General features: G+C 40.6%; 1 protein-coding gene across 1 annotated transcript in view; it reads left to right on the top strand.

Annotated features, from left to right (window-relative positions):
- The window catches only part of hip1rb (huntingtin interacting protein 1 related b), a 93,030-nt gene that overhangs the window by 50,022 nt on the left and 26,950 nt on the right, over positions 1-16,058 (top strand). Inside the window, exons 22-26 of the mRNA XM_053481012.1 lie at positions 3-139; positions 2,809-2,919; positions 6,711-6,769; positions 9,626-9,656; positions 9,795-9,857. Coding sequence (XP_053336987.1) covers positions 3-139; positions 2,809-2,919; positions 6,711-6,769; positions 9,626-9,656; positions 9,795-9,857 — 401 coding nt within the window. The remainder of the gene's footprint in view (positions 1-2; positions 140-2,808; positions 2,920-6,710; positions 6,770-9,625; positions 9,657-9,794; positions 9,858-16,058) is intronic.

The following is a 16,058-nucleotide window of genomic DNA, read 5'->3' as shown; positions in this document are numbered from 1 at the left end:
AGGATTAATGGACAATTGCAGAGCATGTGCCACACAAAGCTTAAGCTTTCTACAGGACCTAAAGTCCAAAGTTTCCATAAAAAGAGCTGATCCAGCATCTGTTCGTATTGTTATTCAGAAGATCCTGCAAATGGCACAGGTAAGGCAAAATATAAATCCCTGCAAAAATAAAAATAAATATTTTACTTTCCACTTGTCTGGCAGGGCCTCAAGTGCAAATGGCAGGGGTGGTGATGGTGATGACCTTTGTTTTATTATGTAATGTCAAGTCCACAGTTTCCCATTTGACTATTGCAGCACTTTCGTTGCAAGTGCCATACAATACAATTTGTATGGCGATCTTTTGTTATACTTATATTTATTTATTTTGTTTATTTGTTTGTTCAGTAGGATATCAATTTAAATTTTAAATTCAGAAAACTTTATTTATCCCCATGGGGCAATTTTAAGACACGTAAATTAGTAAAAGAAAAATAAATAAAAAATACATCTGTGCAAATTCAAAATAAAATAACATGAATAAAATGTTGGAATGATGATAAATGAAATTAGTCTGTTTAGTGCAAAAAGCTTGAATCAACATCTGTATAAAAATCTGTAAAAGTGAACATCTGTATAAAATATATGTAAATAAATTTAAACTGTATAAACTGTCAAAATAGGTACTGCTAAATAGCCAAAACAAATGCAGAGGTAAATGCAAATGCTGAGTCCTATAGCTGGGGCATCGCAGCCATTACCCTGAGCAGCTGGTGGAAAATGGTGCCCAGATACCGGTACTTCTTATCGATCTCCACTGATCTTCCGTGAAATGGTTGTGGTGACGGCTGCAGCCAGATCCTGCTGCTTTTTGGGGAAAAAAAACTTTGTTGTGTGATGCTATTGTTGGCATGTGTTAAACACTAAAGAGCAATATATGTAGAAAAATATATGTGGACACCATGGATTATAGTCCATGTTTGATACTCTTTAAAAAAAAAAAAAAAGCTACAGTGTGGAATTCCCCACCCATATGTGTTTTTCACTTCTCTAAGCTAACTTGCCATTTTACAGCTAATGCTATCTGCAGGCATCAGTTTACTGCAATAAATATGGATACACGTTTGGTATTTGCTTGATATTCAGAATTTGTTTCCTCGATATAAACCAATCAAATAGGAAAATGACAGCCAATTCGCTTTTTATATTTTACATACAGTATGTAATGTTAAAGCATATCATCACTGTGTGTTTTAAAAGATCTAAGTTTCAAAAATTCTGATAAGTACAAAAAATCCTGTTGTATTAAAATACATGCATTCTGTGCAATCTGTCAGCATGTCAAAATAAAAGCCAGTCAGGTGTCTTAAAAATAAGTCGCTAAATCAGTTGTAAGTAGCAAGAATATTTTGTTCCAGGTAATTTTGCTTTGTTTATATACTGAACAAAAATAAAAACGCAACACTTTTGTTTTTGCTCCCATTTTTTATGAGATTACCTCAAAGATCTGAAACATTTTCTACATACACAAAATAACCATATCTTTCAAATATTGTTCACAAATCTGTCAAAATCTGTGATAGTGAGCACTTCTCCTTTGCCGAGATAATCCATCCCACCTCACAAGTGTGCCATATCAAGATGCTGATTAGACAGCATGATTATTGCACAGGTGTGCCTTAGACTGGCCACCTGTAAAAGGCCACTTTGAAAGGTTCAGTTGAATCACACAGCACAATGCCACAGATGTTGCAAGTTTTGAGGGAGCGTGCAATTGGCATGCTGACAGCAGGAATGTCCACCAAAGCTGTTGCTCGTGAATTGAATGTTCATTTTTCCACCATAAGCTGTCTCCAAAGGCGTTTCAGAGAATATGGCAGTACATCCAACCGGCCTCACAACCGTAGACCACGTGTAACCACACCAGCCCAGGACCTCCACACCCAGCAGGTTCACCTCCATGATCGTCTGAGACCAGCCACTCAGACAGCTGCTGAAACAATCGGAGTGCATAACCAAAGAATTTCTGCACAAACTGTCAGAAACCGTCTCAGGGAAGCTTATCTGCATGCTCGTCGTCCTCATTGGGGTCTCGACTTGACTCCAGTTCTTCATCGTAACGGATTTTGACAGATTTGTGAACAATATTTGAGAGATATGGTTATTTTGTTTATGTAGAAAACGTTTCAGATCTTTGAGTTCATCTTATTAAAAATGGGAGCAAAAACAAAAGTGTTGCGTTTATATTTTTGTTCAGTATATTATACAAACATTTTTTTAATTGTTATTTTATTTGGGTAATTAATTGGAACACAAAAATATTTACTGACAACAATTGTCATATAAGTGCTGCTGAAAATATGATTATTGAATAAAGATCATTGGCCTCTCCAAATCAGCACTACACTGCAGTACACTCCTAGAACAATACATGTTGTCCCTTATTGCAGGCATGAAACATCCCATGTAGTGAAAATCAACTTATTTTTTAGTCATAGTAATCCAATAGAGAAGGTGTTGCTTAAATAACAAAGGGCTAGGTCTTTCCAAATCAGTACTACTCTGTAGTACACTCATGAAAATTACCGACCATTTTTTTTACCACTTGAAAAAATACCAACCAGCTTCTTTGATAAATAAAAAGCAAAAATTATAGTGTGCACACACAAAACCTCTATCCACCACGCATGTATAATCTTCTGTGAAAATACTAAAGTTTATTAATTAAACTTGCATCATTTTATGTTGCATGTGCATGCATTTAGAATGTAATATATCTACTTCTATTCCTGTTATATGCATTTCTCTGTTTCTTGCAACTTGTCTTAGGACCTCAGGCCTAAAGGCGTAGATGTTGGAAGGGAGGAGCTGGGAGACATGGTAGATAAAGAAATGGCTGCCACTTCTGCTGCTATAGAGGAAGCTGTAAGGAGAATAGATGTAAGTTTAAAGGACACTTATTTACTTAGTTTTGGACATCTTAAAGGTCCTACACATTATATTTTTCATTAAATTTTAATATGATCTTTAGGGTCCTAATGAAAAGTTTGTATTATACGTTAATTAAAAATTTAAAAGGATTGTGTAAAAAAAAACACTACTTTTACCTGGTAAAAACTAGCTCTGTTCTGTGGGGCGTGACATGTCGGGTATAGCGACAGAAGTGTAGTCCAGTGCGGGTAATGCAGTCCAAAGCATTGCCACAACGCAGTGCTTTGTGGGTAATGCAGTCCAAACTGGAAAACTATGGAATATAGAGCCCGAGCCTGTTTTCTTCAGTCGTTTTTGGTTTGATTTAAGTACGGAACCTACGCGGAAGTTTGTAATATCGCCTGACAACGCAGAAATTAAAAGAATGGACATGCATCGACCCGTTTGTCTTTCTCATCACTGCATGTGCATGAATTAACGGGCTGTTACGCTGCCGCGAGCAACAACAACAAAAGCGGAGAAACTTACCGAGAGAGATACGGACGCGATGTGTTTACTGATGTGTTTACATGACTTCTTAATCTTCGACAGACATCGTTATAAACCATCTAACGTAACAAAGGTAAGCATAATATAGTTTTCGGACTACGTACACAGTTTGCAACTAGACAATCACCTTAATGCATTGTTTATTATAAACGGGCGATTAGGGATTATATAGAGACGGCTGTACACAGAGAAGAAGCCATAACCATGTTCTATGAGAGTATAAGTTAACTTACACTCCGCATTCATCGTGATTATCAGAAAAGGCGATCTGCAAAGACTCATAGTAAAATAAATCACACTCACCGAGCCTGGTGAAGATGAAGCAGGAACACGAAGCGTTAGTACAGATCCGATTTTTAGGAGCAGCTTCCTAGTAAAACCTGCTTTATATTGACCCGCGTTTATAAAGCAGTCTGGTGAAAAATTAGTAGTGCAAACATGAACGCATTTAGGTAAATCGGCGGGGACGTTAGCTTTAAAAACTAAATTCAGCCACTGCGTCCTCAGTGGCTCAGATACCTAACCCTAGGTAGGTACCCTAGGTCACTAACCCTAGGTAGTGAATGACAACTGCTGTGTTCGCTATTACACCCAACAACTGTACACAACACTCGCTTAGGCGTCATTTTGCTCCAGCGGCGAAAAAACAATGGCCGACAGCGTCTTCTCACTCGGGGCGGGTCTTTGCTAAAACACCAGTGTCAATCAACTTGTGTAGGAGCGTCCTCTGTCGGTTTGGCGTCACATCGACAGGCTTTTGCGATTGGCCTGATTTCAGAAGGGGGATGTTACTGTAATAAACGAAAAGAAAACCACTGGGCGGCTCTTTATCATCGTAGAGTGGTTGTGTATGCACTCTCCTAACACACAGTTCAGTCCAAACAGCTTAAAATAGTGCATGTAGTGCTGTATGACCCCTTTAAGGCAGACACAGTGTTTTTACCAGTATGTTTAATATAATTTCTTTTTGTTTAAGTCAGTGAGTTTAAAGTGGATGGTCCCCTCTGGCAGACACACCTACACTGATTCTTATCAATGTGTACAACATAATAGAAAATAAAAATATACCACTTCTTATACCAGACTTAAATGAATTCCGAATACAGTGGTACTTAATTATGCGATTTTAATAGGGTCAGGATGCGAGTTCTTAAGAAAAATTTTGGATTGTGAAACGCATTTACCAATTCGAAATAACATATAGTAAATGCAGATAAATGCAGATAATCCATTCTAGTCACCCAAAACATATTACCAATGTTACCAATTTCCAACACGATAATTATATTTTTGCATATAAAACAATCAAAACATTCAGAAAAAACATGTAAATGTAAAAATACCTCACTTAACCTTTTATTTATGATTCCTCTTGAAACCAGCTACTTAAAAAATGTATCTGAAAGTGACTCCCTTTTGTTTTTGTTACTGTTTTTGATTCTTGCACAAAATGCAAAAATACATATACGTGCCACGTAGGGTTAAGCCGGAGTTCGGCTTGGTTCGGTCACTCGCATGCCAAAAATGCTTCACATTCCAAGGCAAAATTCCTCCAAAATTTCAGTTCTTAAGGCAAAAATTCTAAAAAAGATACCACTGTAAGTGTTAATACGTACAAAGCACTGTGTTCTTCCTTGACAGAGTAATTAATGGCAAAATGGCAACACAACAGCAATCAAAATGTACATTGGTAGTGGGCCCTCATGTTTAGTTGTTTAATGTAGATAAACAAAATCTATGCATTGTAAAAAAAAATCTGTTATTTTTAATGCAATAATTATGTCGTTCTCAGAAGTCTTACAACATATATTTTGCTTTTTATAGAATTTGCCATGGATTTGCTTTGATAGCTCATTGGTCTTCATGATTCTGATTTATGATTCTGTTTTTTTTTTTTTTAACCTCTTCTCTAATAAACTTTTTTTTCAGCAGTTGACATATTTCTAAGGAGATTATGTGACACTTTGTTAATTCTGATAGAAACCTATTACAAAAACTTAATTAGGGTTAGGGATAAGGCCCAGTGAAAGCATTTTTCTTTTTTCTTACATTCAGTAACCAGAGAACAAAATGCTACCCAATATTAACTTTCACAGAAACCCATAAGGAGCCTACAAAGAGATAAACTTGTTTATTGTAATGAACCTTGTGGTAAGCTAATTAGATTCAATTCAATTTTGCATGGAATGTGAATGTGTATGAATCAAAATGGTCAGATTGTCCCTGGTGAGCAAGTCGAGGGCGACAGTGGCAAGGAAAAACTCCCTGAGATGGTAATAGGAAGAAACCTTCAGAGGAACCAGACTCAACAGGGAACCCATCCTCATTTGGGTAAAACAGATAGCAGGAACTGATCTGCATTTATACTGTGTGTTAGGTGGCAGGCAGTCCAGGTAGTTATTGGAGACTCAGGTAGACTTGTAGGAAGTTCCAGTCCTAAACTATCGAACTGTCGAAGTCCTCAGAGAAACAGCTGCCAACACCAGTCGAGGCCAAAACCGTCTTCTAGGTAGAGAGAACCATCCCCAGACACCAGACGCATCCCAATGAGACACACGGAGCATCCATGTGACGAGATCTCCAAGCAGAAGCGGGGCACCGGGATGGGTCAGACAGGTCCGGAGGGCAGAGGGAGTCTGGATCACAGGCAGCTCAGGAACGACATGTGTAGCTCAACAGAGAGAGGGAAGGAGAAGGTGGGGGGGGATTGGAGAAGGGGGAGAGAGATCAGAAGAGGAGAGATGGCAGTTAGGTCTGGTCACAGTCACATAATGTATAATGTGAATGTATATTTAGTGTAGAGTGCAAGCAGAGACTCCGGCAGGACTAACTATGACAGCATAACTAAAAGGGAGAGCCAGAAGGAAACACAAACATGAGGGGTCCCTGACATGTAAAGCAAACAATCACCTCACTTTAGGTATAGCTAATAAACTGTCAAATGTATACAATGATTAGTCATAACATTAAAATTGCTGACAGGTGAAGTGAATAACATTATCGTCTGTACACTTGTACCAGTCATGAGGTGTGATATAATTAGGCAGCACTTAACAAGTCAGTTCTTGAAGTTGCAGTTGGAAGAAGTAAAATTAAAAAGCATGAGGTTTTAAGTGATTTCTACAAGCGTCAAATCGTGATTTCTAAATGCTATAACTGTTTGGTAAAAATTCATCAAGTATGATATTTTGCAAGATGTAGAATTCCATTTTTACTGCCATTGATACGCCATGCTACTGGTGTGCCTGCAGGAGATGATGAATCAGGCCAGAAGAGACACTGAAGGAGTCAAGCTGGAAGTAAATGAGAGGTGACGATTATTCATTATTGCATTCCTTTAAAATTATTCACCATTATTTATTAATCATCATACTTTATCCTATTTATTATTTATAAAAATAATACGATTTGTTTAAAATATTAAAACACATGCAAGCTCTGCGATTTATACAATTAAAATGTGTACCTGATGGTGCCGCGGATGGCTGCCTCGGTGTGGAACTAATTTTTCTTACTGTTTTTGTTAGTTTGTCCTGTTTTTTGTTTCTCAAATGTTATCACTTATACCAGGGATGAACTGCTGAACAGGAAAAATAAGGACTTTTTTTAATTCTGCCGCGCTGTGGTTTCACGGAAACCTGGCTGAATGAAGCCATTCCGGACAACGCGCTACACCTGCCCGGCTTCCAGCTGTTTAGAGCGAATCGCGACACAGAATTAACGTAAAATCGCGTGGCGGTGGGACATGCTTTTACATCAATGAACGTTGGTGTACAAATGTGACACCATTGAAGAAGATGTGCTGTCCTGATCTAGAGGCATATTTCATCAACTGCAAGCCTTTCTATTTGCCACGGGAGTTTACCTCGTTCATTCTTGTGAGTGTGTACGTCCATCCACAAGCGTGTGTGAACGCAGCATTGCAACAGCTGGCTGCTCAGATCACAGACACGGACTCGGTTCTAATTATACTTGGGGATTTTAACAAAGCAAAACTCAAACGTGAAACTGCCTAAATACAAACAACACATTTTATGCCCCACCGGAGACAAAAATACTTTAGATCACTGCTACACTACAATAAAGGATGCATATCGCTCCGTCCCCAGAGCAGCTTTAGGACTTTCTGACCACTGCCTGGTTCATCTTCTCCCGACCTATAGGCGAAAACTTAAATCTGCTAAGCCTGTAGTAAGGACAGTAAAGAGATGGACTAGTGAAGCAGAGCAGAAATTACAGGCCTGTTTTGACTAAACTGATTGGAGTGTTTTTTAAGCTGCTGCCGCCAATCTGGACGAGCTCACAGATTCTGTAACATCCTAAATCAGTTTCTGTGAGGACATGTGCATCCCTACCAGGACATTTTTAACATATAACAATGACAAACCATGGTTTACAGCAAGACTCAGACAGCTTTGTCAGGCCAAAGAGGATGCCTACAGGAGTGGGGACAGGATCTTGTACAACCAGGCCAGGAACACACTAACAAGGGCGATCAAAGCGGCTAAGAGAAGCTACTCTGAAAAATTGGAAAATCAGTTTTCTGTAAACAGCCCTGCTTTAGCGTGGAAAGGCCTGAAAACCATCACTAACTACAAGACGCCATCCCCCAACTCTGTAGGGAATCAACAACTGGTTGACGACCTGAATAAGTTCTATTGTAGATTTGAAACTCCCAGTCTCACACCACACCACACCACACTCCTGACCCTCTTTGTGGTCATGAAGTCATTTGAAAGACTGGTGTTGGCCTATCTGAGGGACAACACAGAACCCTTACTGGACCCCCTGGAGTTTGCTTATAGAGCAAACAGGTTTGTTGATGATGCAGTCAACATGGGTCTGCACTTCATCCTTCATCTGGACAAACCAGGGGCTTATGTAAGGGGCTTGTTTATAGACTTTTCATCAGCTTTTAATACGATCATCCCAGCACTGCTTCAGACCAAACTAAACCAGCTCTCTGTTCCTAGCTCTGTCACTGGATCATCTTTCTGACAGACAGGCAGCAGCTAGTGAGACTGGGGAAATTCATGTCCAACAGCCACACCATCAATACTGGAGCACCTCAGGGATGCATTCTCTCCCCACTGCTCTTCTCCCTCTACACCAACGACTGCACCTCTACAGACCCCACTGTCAAGTTCCTTAAATTTGCAGATGACACGACAATCATCGGCCTCATCCAGGACAGTGACGAGTCGGCATACAGAGGTCAGGTCGAGCAGCTGGCTGTCTGGTGCAGTCACAACAACCTGGAGCTGAACACGCTCAAAACAGTGGAGATGATCGTGGACTTCAGGAGAAACCATCATGAACAGCACTGTGACAGCAGCGGAGTCATTCCGATTCCTGAACCTGACCATCTCTCAGGACCTGAAGTGGGACATTCACATTGACTCCATTGTTAAAAGGGCCCACCAGAGGTTGTATTTCCTTCGTCAGCTGAAGAAATTCAATCTGCCACAGGAGCTGCTCATACAGTTCTACTTAGCTGTCATTGAATCCGTCCTGTGCACTTCAATAACTGTCTGGTTTGGCTCAGCTACGAAAGCAGACATCAGAAGACTACAAAGGACGGTTCGGACTGCTGAAAGAATTATTGGCACTCCCCTGCCCACGCTGCAAGAACTGTATATATCCAGAGTAAAGAAAAGGGCTTGGAATATCACTTTCGACCCCTCACACCCAAGCCACCTTCTATTTGAACTTTTGTCGTCGGGTCGACGCTATAGAGCACCAAACACCAGGACAGCCAGGCACAAAAACTTTTTTTTCCCCGGACAATCTTCCTCATGAACAGTTAAACATCATTCTACTGGTCAATAAATATATGTGCAATATTATGTACAGTACCACTGTGCAATATACTGTATAATACCACAGATTTCAGATATTTATGTAACATATTTAAAAGTATCTCACACCCTACTCCATTTGATGTCAACCTTTTTTTGTGTGTGTGTGTCAAGCTGTTTTGTCTTGTCATTTTTTTTTTTTTTTTTTGTTCTGGAAGCTCTGTCACTAAAACAAATTCCTTGTACGTGCAAGCGTACTGGGCAATAAAACTCTTTCTGATTCTGTAAAAACAAAAGCATCTTCTTTAACCTAAACCTGTTGCTTCATCACTTGCTCCTCAATACATTGTGGTATTATTCACTTTCAGAATACTGAATAGCTGTACTGACCTTATGAAGGTAAGTTCTCCTTCCTCCTGATATTTTTTCTCCTCATAATACTTGTGAAAAAATAATAAAAAAATCATACATGAAGAAGTAGAAAAAAACATGAGAAACATATTATATTTAATTTTATCTTATATCTTTGTTCATTAGGCCATCCGTCTCTTGGTGTTGGCATCCACAGATCTGCAGAAAGAGATTGTAGAAGGTGGAAGGGTAAGGTTTAAAAAAAAGGTTACATAACAAAAAACCCTCCCTTATGTGTTGACTTGGTCAGGTCCTCTTAAAGTAGCCGTTATGTGTATGTATCACATTAACATTCACTCACTCATCTGCTATACAGTACCGTCATATTCTGTATACGGGGTCACAGGGGACTGGAGCCTATCACTGTAGACTAGGGGCATAAGGCGAGGTACACCATGTGCCAATTTATTGCATAGCATACACATACACACACTCATATGCTCATTCACACACTACGGGAACATACAATTTGGGAACTTTCAACAATTTTAAACTTGAAAACAATACAAATGAAGAAAAACCAGTGAATAAAAAGGTGTGTCCAAACGTTTGACTTGTCCTGGCCATTGGGTGTATGTACCACATACAATGCATATTACAAGTCTACAAATGGCACATTTTTGTTATATATATATTGACACATCACTAAAACCTAAAAGGTTAGACTACTGATTGAACGTCCTAGGTTCAAACCTCAGCTCCACCGAGTTGCTACTGTTTGCCTTGTGCAAGGCCCTTAACCCTCACCTGCTCGGATGTACAGTGGAATCTTGAATTGGAGCACGATTCCTTCCGGAAGCGGGCTCGTATTCCAAAACACTCGTAAACCAAATTAAATTTTCCTGTAAAAAATAATGGAAACTCAACTTAACTTGCACTTTATCTTAAAAAAAAGTAAAAATAAACCCAATGTCCAATGACGCGCGCGCACACAGACACAAAGAGCAGGCTAAGCCTTGAGCAGAGAGAGAAAATAGATCTTTAACCCCTGTAATAGGACTTGCTTTTGCTTTATACACACACTGTACACACATGCATACAGACACAAAATTAAATAGTTTTTACGCACACAAATGTGGTAACAGTGTTATAGTAAACAGTAAAAAAAAATAAACAGATATAAATCTCAAACTAGTTGTTTTTAATTAAGAGAACACCTTTGCATAATAAAGCTGTTGCCTTTCTGTGATTGAAATCAAATTGGTGTGATGCTTTGCGCCGGATAGCAGAGGGAAAAAAGAGTTTAGAGCCAAGAATAACTTTCAGAACAAAACCTTTATCGGCCTTATTTAGCATCAGAAAATTATAATACAAAACAAAGTAAAAGTAAAGAAAAGGGTAAAGGAATAGAAAGTTTTCACGCCGACGCCTACACAGCGCACACACTGAGGGACGGGCGCCAACTTTTAAAAGGGCAATACACTGTACAGTCATGCCCAAAAGTTTTGAGAATGACACAAATATTAGTTTTCACAAAGTTTGCTGCTAAACTGCTTTCAGATTTTTGGTTCGGTTGTGTTTGTGATGTACTGAAATATAATTACAAGCACTTCATACGTTTTAAAGGCTTTTATCGACAATTACATGACATTTATGCAAAGAGTCAGTATTTGCAATGTTGGCCCTTCTTTTTAGGACCTCTGCAATTCGACTGGGCATGCTCTCAATCAACTTTTGGGCCAAATCCTGACTGATAGCAACCCATTCTTTCATAATTATTTTTGGAGTTTGTCAAAATTAGTGGGTTTTTGTTTGTCCACCTGCCTCTTGAGGATTGACCTCAAGTTCTCAATGGGATTAAGATCTGGGGAGTTTCTAAGCCATGGACCCAAAATTTTAACGTTTTGGTCCTCGAGCCACTTAGTTATCACTTTTGCCTTATGGCACGGTGCTCCATCATGCTGGAAAATGCATTGTTTTTCACCAAACTGTTGTTGGATTGTTGGAAGAAGTTGCTGTTGGAGGGTGTTTTGGTACCATTCTTTATTTATGGCAGCAAAATTGTGAGTGAGCCCAGTCCCTTGGATAAGAAGCAACCCCACACATGAATGGTGTCCGTATGCTTTACTGTTGGCATGACACAGGACTGATGGTAGCGCTCACCTTTTCTTCTCCGGACAAGCCTTTTTCCAGATGCTCCAAACAATCGGAAAGAGGCTTTATCAGAGAATATGACTTTGCCCCAGTCCTCAGCAGTCCATTCACCATACTTTCTGCAGAAAATCAATCTGTCCCTGATGTTTGTTTTGTTTTCCAAAAGTCTTCGCCTCACTGTGCGTGCAGATGCGCTCACACCTGCCTGCTGCCATTCCTGAGCAAGCTCTGCACTGGTGGCACTCCAGTGACCCCCCGCAGCTGGATCCTCTTTAGGAGACGATCCTGGCGCTTGCTGGACTTTCTTGGACGCCCTGAAGCCTTCTTAACAAGAATTGAACCTCTTTCCTTAGAGTTCTTGATTATCCAATAAATTGTTGATTTAGGTGCAATCTTAGTAGCCACAATATCCTTGCCTGAGTTAACAAGACGATTACTGAAATGATCTTAGCAGGTCCTTTAATGACAGCAATGAAATGCAGTGGAAAGGTTTTTTTGGGATTAAGTTAATTTTCATGGCAAAGAAGGACTATGCAATTCATCTAATCACTCTTCATAACTCCGAGATGGCGCCGCGGATGGCTGCCTCGGTGTGGAGCTCTCTATCTGTCTTACTGTTTTTGTTAGTTTGTCCTGTTTTTTGTTTCTCAAATGTTATCACTTATACCAGAGATGAACTGCTGAACATTCAGCAGGACACATCACACAATTTCCAACCAGTTTTCGACTTCTCAAATGTTTTTCTGAACATTGTAACCGGCGGAGCAGCGGCACTGTTGAAATGCTTTAAGAAGCTCAGGCGGGGGAAGAGAGCCGGCGCGCTCGTCAAGCTCAGACAGCGCGGCTTTAGAACTGCGCTGCCGAGTATACATCTGGCGAATCTCCGCTCTTTACCCAATAAAATGGACGAACTTTTCCTGCTCTCCAGGAAAAATAAGGACTTTTCAAACTCTGCTGCGCTGTGTTTCACGGAAACCTGGCTGAATAAAGCCATTCCGGACAACGCGCTACACCTGCCGGGCTTCCAGCTGTTCAGAGCGTATCGCGACACGGAATCAACGGGGAAATCGCGAGGCGGCGGGACATGCTTTTACATCAATGAACGTTGGTGTACAAATGTGACACCATTGAAGAAGATGTGCTGTCCTGATCTAGAGGCATATTTCATCAACTGCAAGCCTTTCTATTCGCCACGGGAGTTTACCTCGTTCATTCTTGTGAGTGTGTACATCCCTCCACAAGCGTGTGTGAACGCAGCATTGCAACAGCTGGCTGCTCACATCACAGACACGGAGCAACAACACCCGGACTCGGTTTTAATTATACTTGGGGATTTTAACAAAGCAAACCTTAAACGTGAACTGCCTAAATACAAACAGCACATTACATGCCCCACCAGAGACAAAAATACTTTGGATCACTGCTACACCACAATAAAGGATGCATATCGCTCTATCCCCAGAGCAGCTTTAGGACTTTCTGACCACTGCCTGGTTCATCTTCTCCCGACCTATAGGCAAAAACTTAAAACTGCTAAGCCTGTAGTAAGGACAGTAAAGAGATGGACCAGTGAAGCAGAGCAGGAATTACAGGCCTGTTTTGACTGCACTGATTGGAGTGTTTTTGAAGCTGCTGCCACCAATCTGGACGAGTTCACAGATTCTGTAACATCCTAAATCAGTTTCTGTGAGGACATGTGCATCCCTACCAGGACTTTTTTAACATATAACAATGACAAACCATGGTTTACAGCAAAACTCAGACAGCTTCGTCAGGCCAAAGAGGATGCCTACAGGAGTGGGGACAGGATCTTGTACAAACAGGCCAGGAACACACTAACAAGGGCAATCAGAGCGGCTAAGAGAAGCTACTCTTAAAAACTAGAAAATCAGTTTTCTGTAAACGACCCTGCTTCTGTGTGGAAAGGCCTGAAAACCATCACTAACTACAAGACGCCAACCCCCAACTCTGTAGGGAATCAACAACTGGTTGATGACCTGAATGAGTTCTATTGTAGATTTGAAACTCCCAGTTTCACACCACACCCCTGTCCTGACCCTCTTTCTACACCACCATTATCACCTCTAGCAACCATCCTCTCTTCCCCCCCTGCACTCCAGGTCTGTGAAAAGGATGTTCGCCAGATCTTTCTAAAACAAAAGAGAAGGAAAGCTCCAGGCCCAGACGGCGTGACACCAGCCTGTCTGAAATCCTGTGCTGACCAGCTGGCTCCCATCTTTACACAGATCTTCAACAGATCACTGGAACAATGTGAAGTGCCTTTGTGCTTTAAACGTTCCACAATCATCCCCATTCCAAAAAAAACTAAAAATCACAGGACTTAATGACTACAGACCAGTCGCCCTAACATCTGTGGTCATGAAGTCATTTGAAAGACTGGTGTTGGCCTATCTGAGGGACATCACAGGACCCTTACTGGACCCCCTGCAGTTTGCCTATAGAGCAAACAGGTCTGTTGATGATGCAGTCAACATGGGACTGCACTTCATCCTCCAACATCTGGACAAACCAGGGGCTTATGCAAGGGTCTTGTTTATAGACTTTTCATCAGCTTTTAATACAATCATCCCAGCACTGCTTCAGACCAAACTAAACCAGCTCTCTGTTCCTAGCTCTATCTGTCACTGGATCACCAGCTTTCTGACAGACAGGCAGCAGCTAGTGAGACTGGGGGAATTCATGTCCAACAGCCACACCACCAATACTGGAGCCCCTCAGGGATGCGTTCTCTCCCCACTGCTTTTCTCCCTGTACACCAATGACTGCACCTCTACAGACCCCACTGTCAAGCTCCTGAAATTTGCAGATGACACCACAATCATCGGCCTCATTCAGGACGGTGACGAGTCTGCTTACAGAAGTGAGGTTGAGCAGCTGGCTGTCTGGTGCAGTCTCAACAACCTGGAGCTGAACACGCTCAAAACAGTGGAGATGATTGTGGACTTCAGGAGGAACCCACCTGCACTTCCCCCACTCACCATCATGAACAGCACTGTGACAGCAGTAGAGTCATTCCGGTTCCTGGGCACGACCATCTCTCAGGACCTGAAGTGGGACATTCACATTGACTCTATTGTTAAAAAGGCCCACCAGAGGTTGTATTTCCTTCGCCAGCTAAAGAAATTCAACCTGCCACAGGAGCTGCTCACACAGTTCTACTCAGCCGTCATTGAATCCGTCCTGTGCACTTCAATAACTGTCTGGTTTGGCTCAGCTACGAAAACAGACATCAGAAGACTACAAAGGACGGTTCGGACTGCTGAAAGAATTATTGGCACTGCCCTGCCCACGCCACAAGAACTGTACACATCCAGAGTGAGGAAAAGGGCTTGGAATATCACTTTGGACCCCTCACACCCAGGCCACCTTTTATTTGAACTTTTGCCGTCGGGTCGACGCTGTAGAGCACCTAACACTAGGACAGTCAGGCACAAAAACAGTTTTTTTTCCCAGGCAATCTCCCTCATGAACAGTTAAACATCAACTGTCAATAAATATATGTGCAATATTGTGTACAGTATCACAGTGCAATATACTGTATAATACCACAGATTTCAGATATTTATATAACTTATTTAAAAAGTATCTCACACCCTACTCCATTTGATGTCAAATTTTTTTTTTTTTTTTTTTTTTTTGTCGTGCTGTTTTTGTCTTGTCATTTGTTTTCTGTTCTGGAAGCTCTGTCACTAAAACAAATTCCTTTTACGTGTAAGCGTACTTGGCAATAAAACTCTTTCTGATTCTGATTCTGAAGTATATACAAATTGCTATTATAAAAACTTAAGCAGAAACTTTTCCAATTTCCAATATTTATCTAATTCTCAAAACTTTTGGCCACGACTGTACATACATAGTGTGGTATACAACATAGTAGTGGCTGTTACAATGGCCAGGAATTTGCTTCATAAGAATTTGATGGCATTTTGCTTTCTGCTGGGTCTGTATCACTGGCATCTGTTTTGTCTGTCTCCATTGTTCTTGTGAATTTAGCGCGTTCGTTCTCCCCGCCCATCAATAAATCAGTGCACTGGTTTCTGGGGTGCAATTTTTTTTCCTTCCCAGATGCATTATTTTTTATTATTTTTCATTTTCATTAATTTATTTTTTACTCATTAGCGAACATGATTTTAACATGTAGCGAAGTACAATACTTCAAACAAAACATACTTAAGTAAAAGTTAAATTACGGATTTTAAAAACTACTTTAAAACGTAGGAGTACACCAAAAAACTACTCATTTACAGTAACGAGAATAAATGTAATTTATTAGTT

The sequence above is a fragment of the Clarias gariepinus genome, chromosome 21 (genome assembly GCF_024256425.1).
Source record: "Clarias gariepinus isolate MV-2021 ecotype Netherlands chromosome 21, CGAR_prim_01v2, whole genome shotgun sequence".
NCBI lineage: Eukaryota > Metazoa > Chordata > Actinopteri > Siluriformes > Clariidae > Clarias > Clarias gariepinus.
Note: the sequence above shows the minus strand (reverse complement) of the source record. Positions and strands in the feature narration are given on the sequence as shown.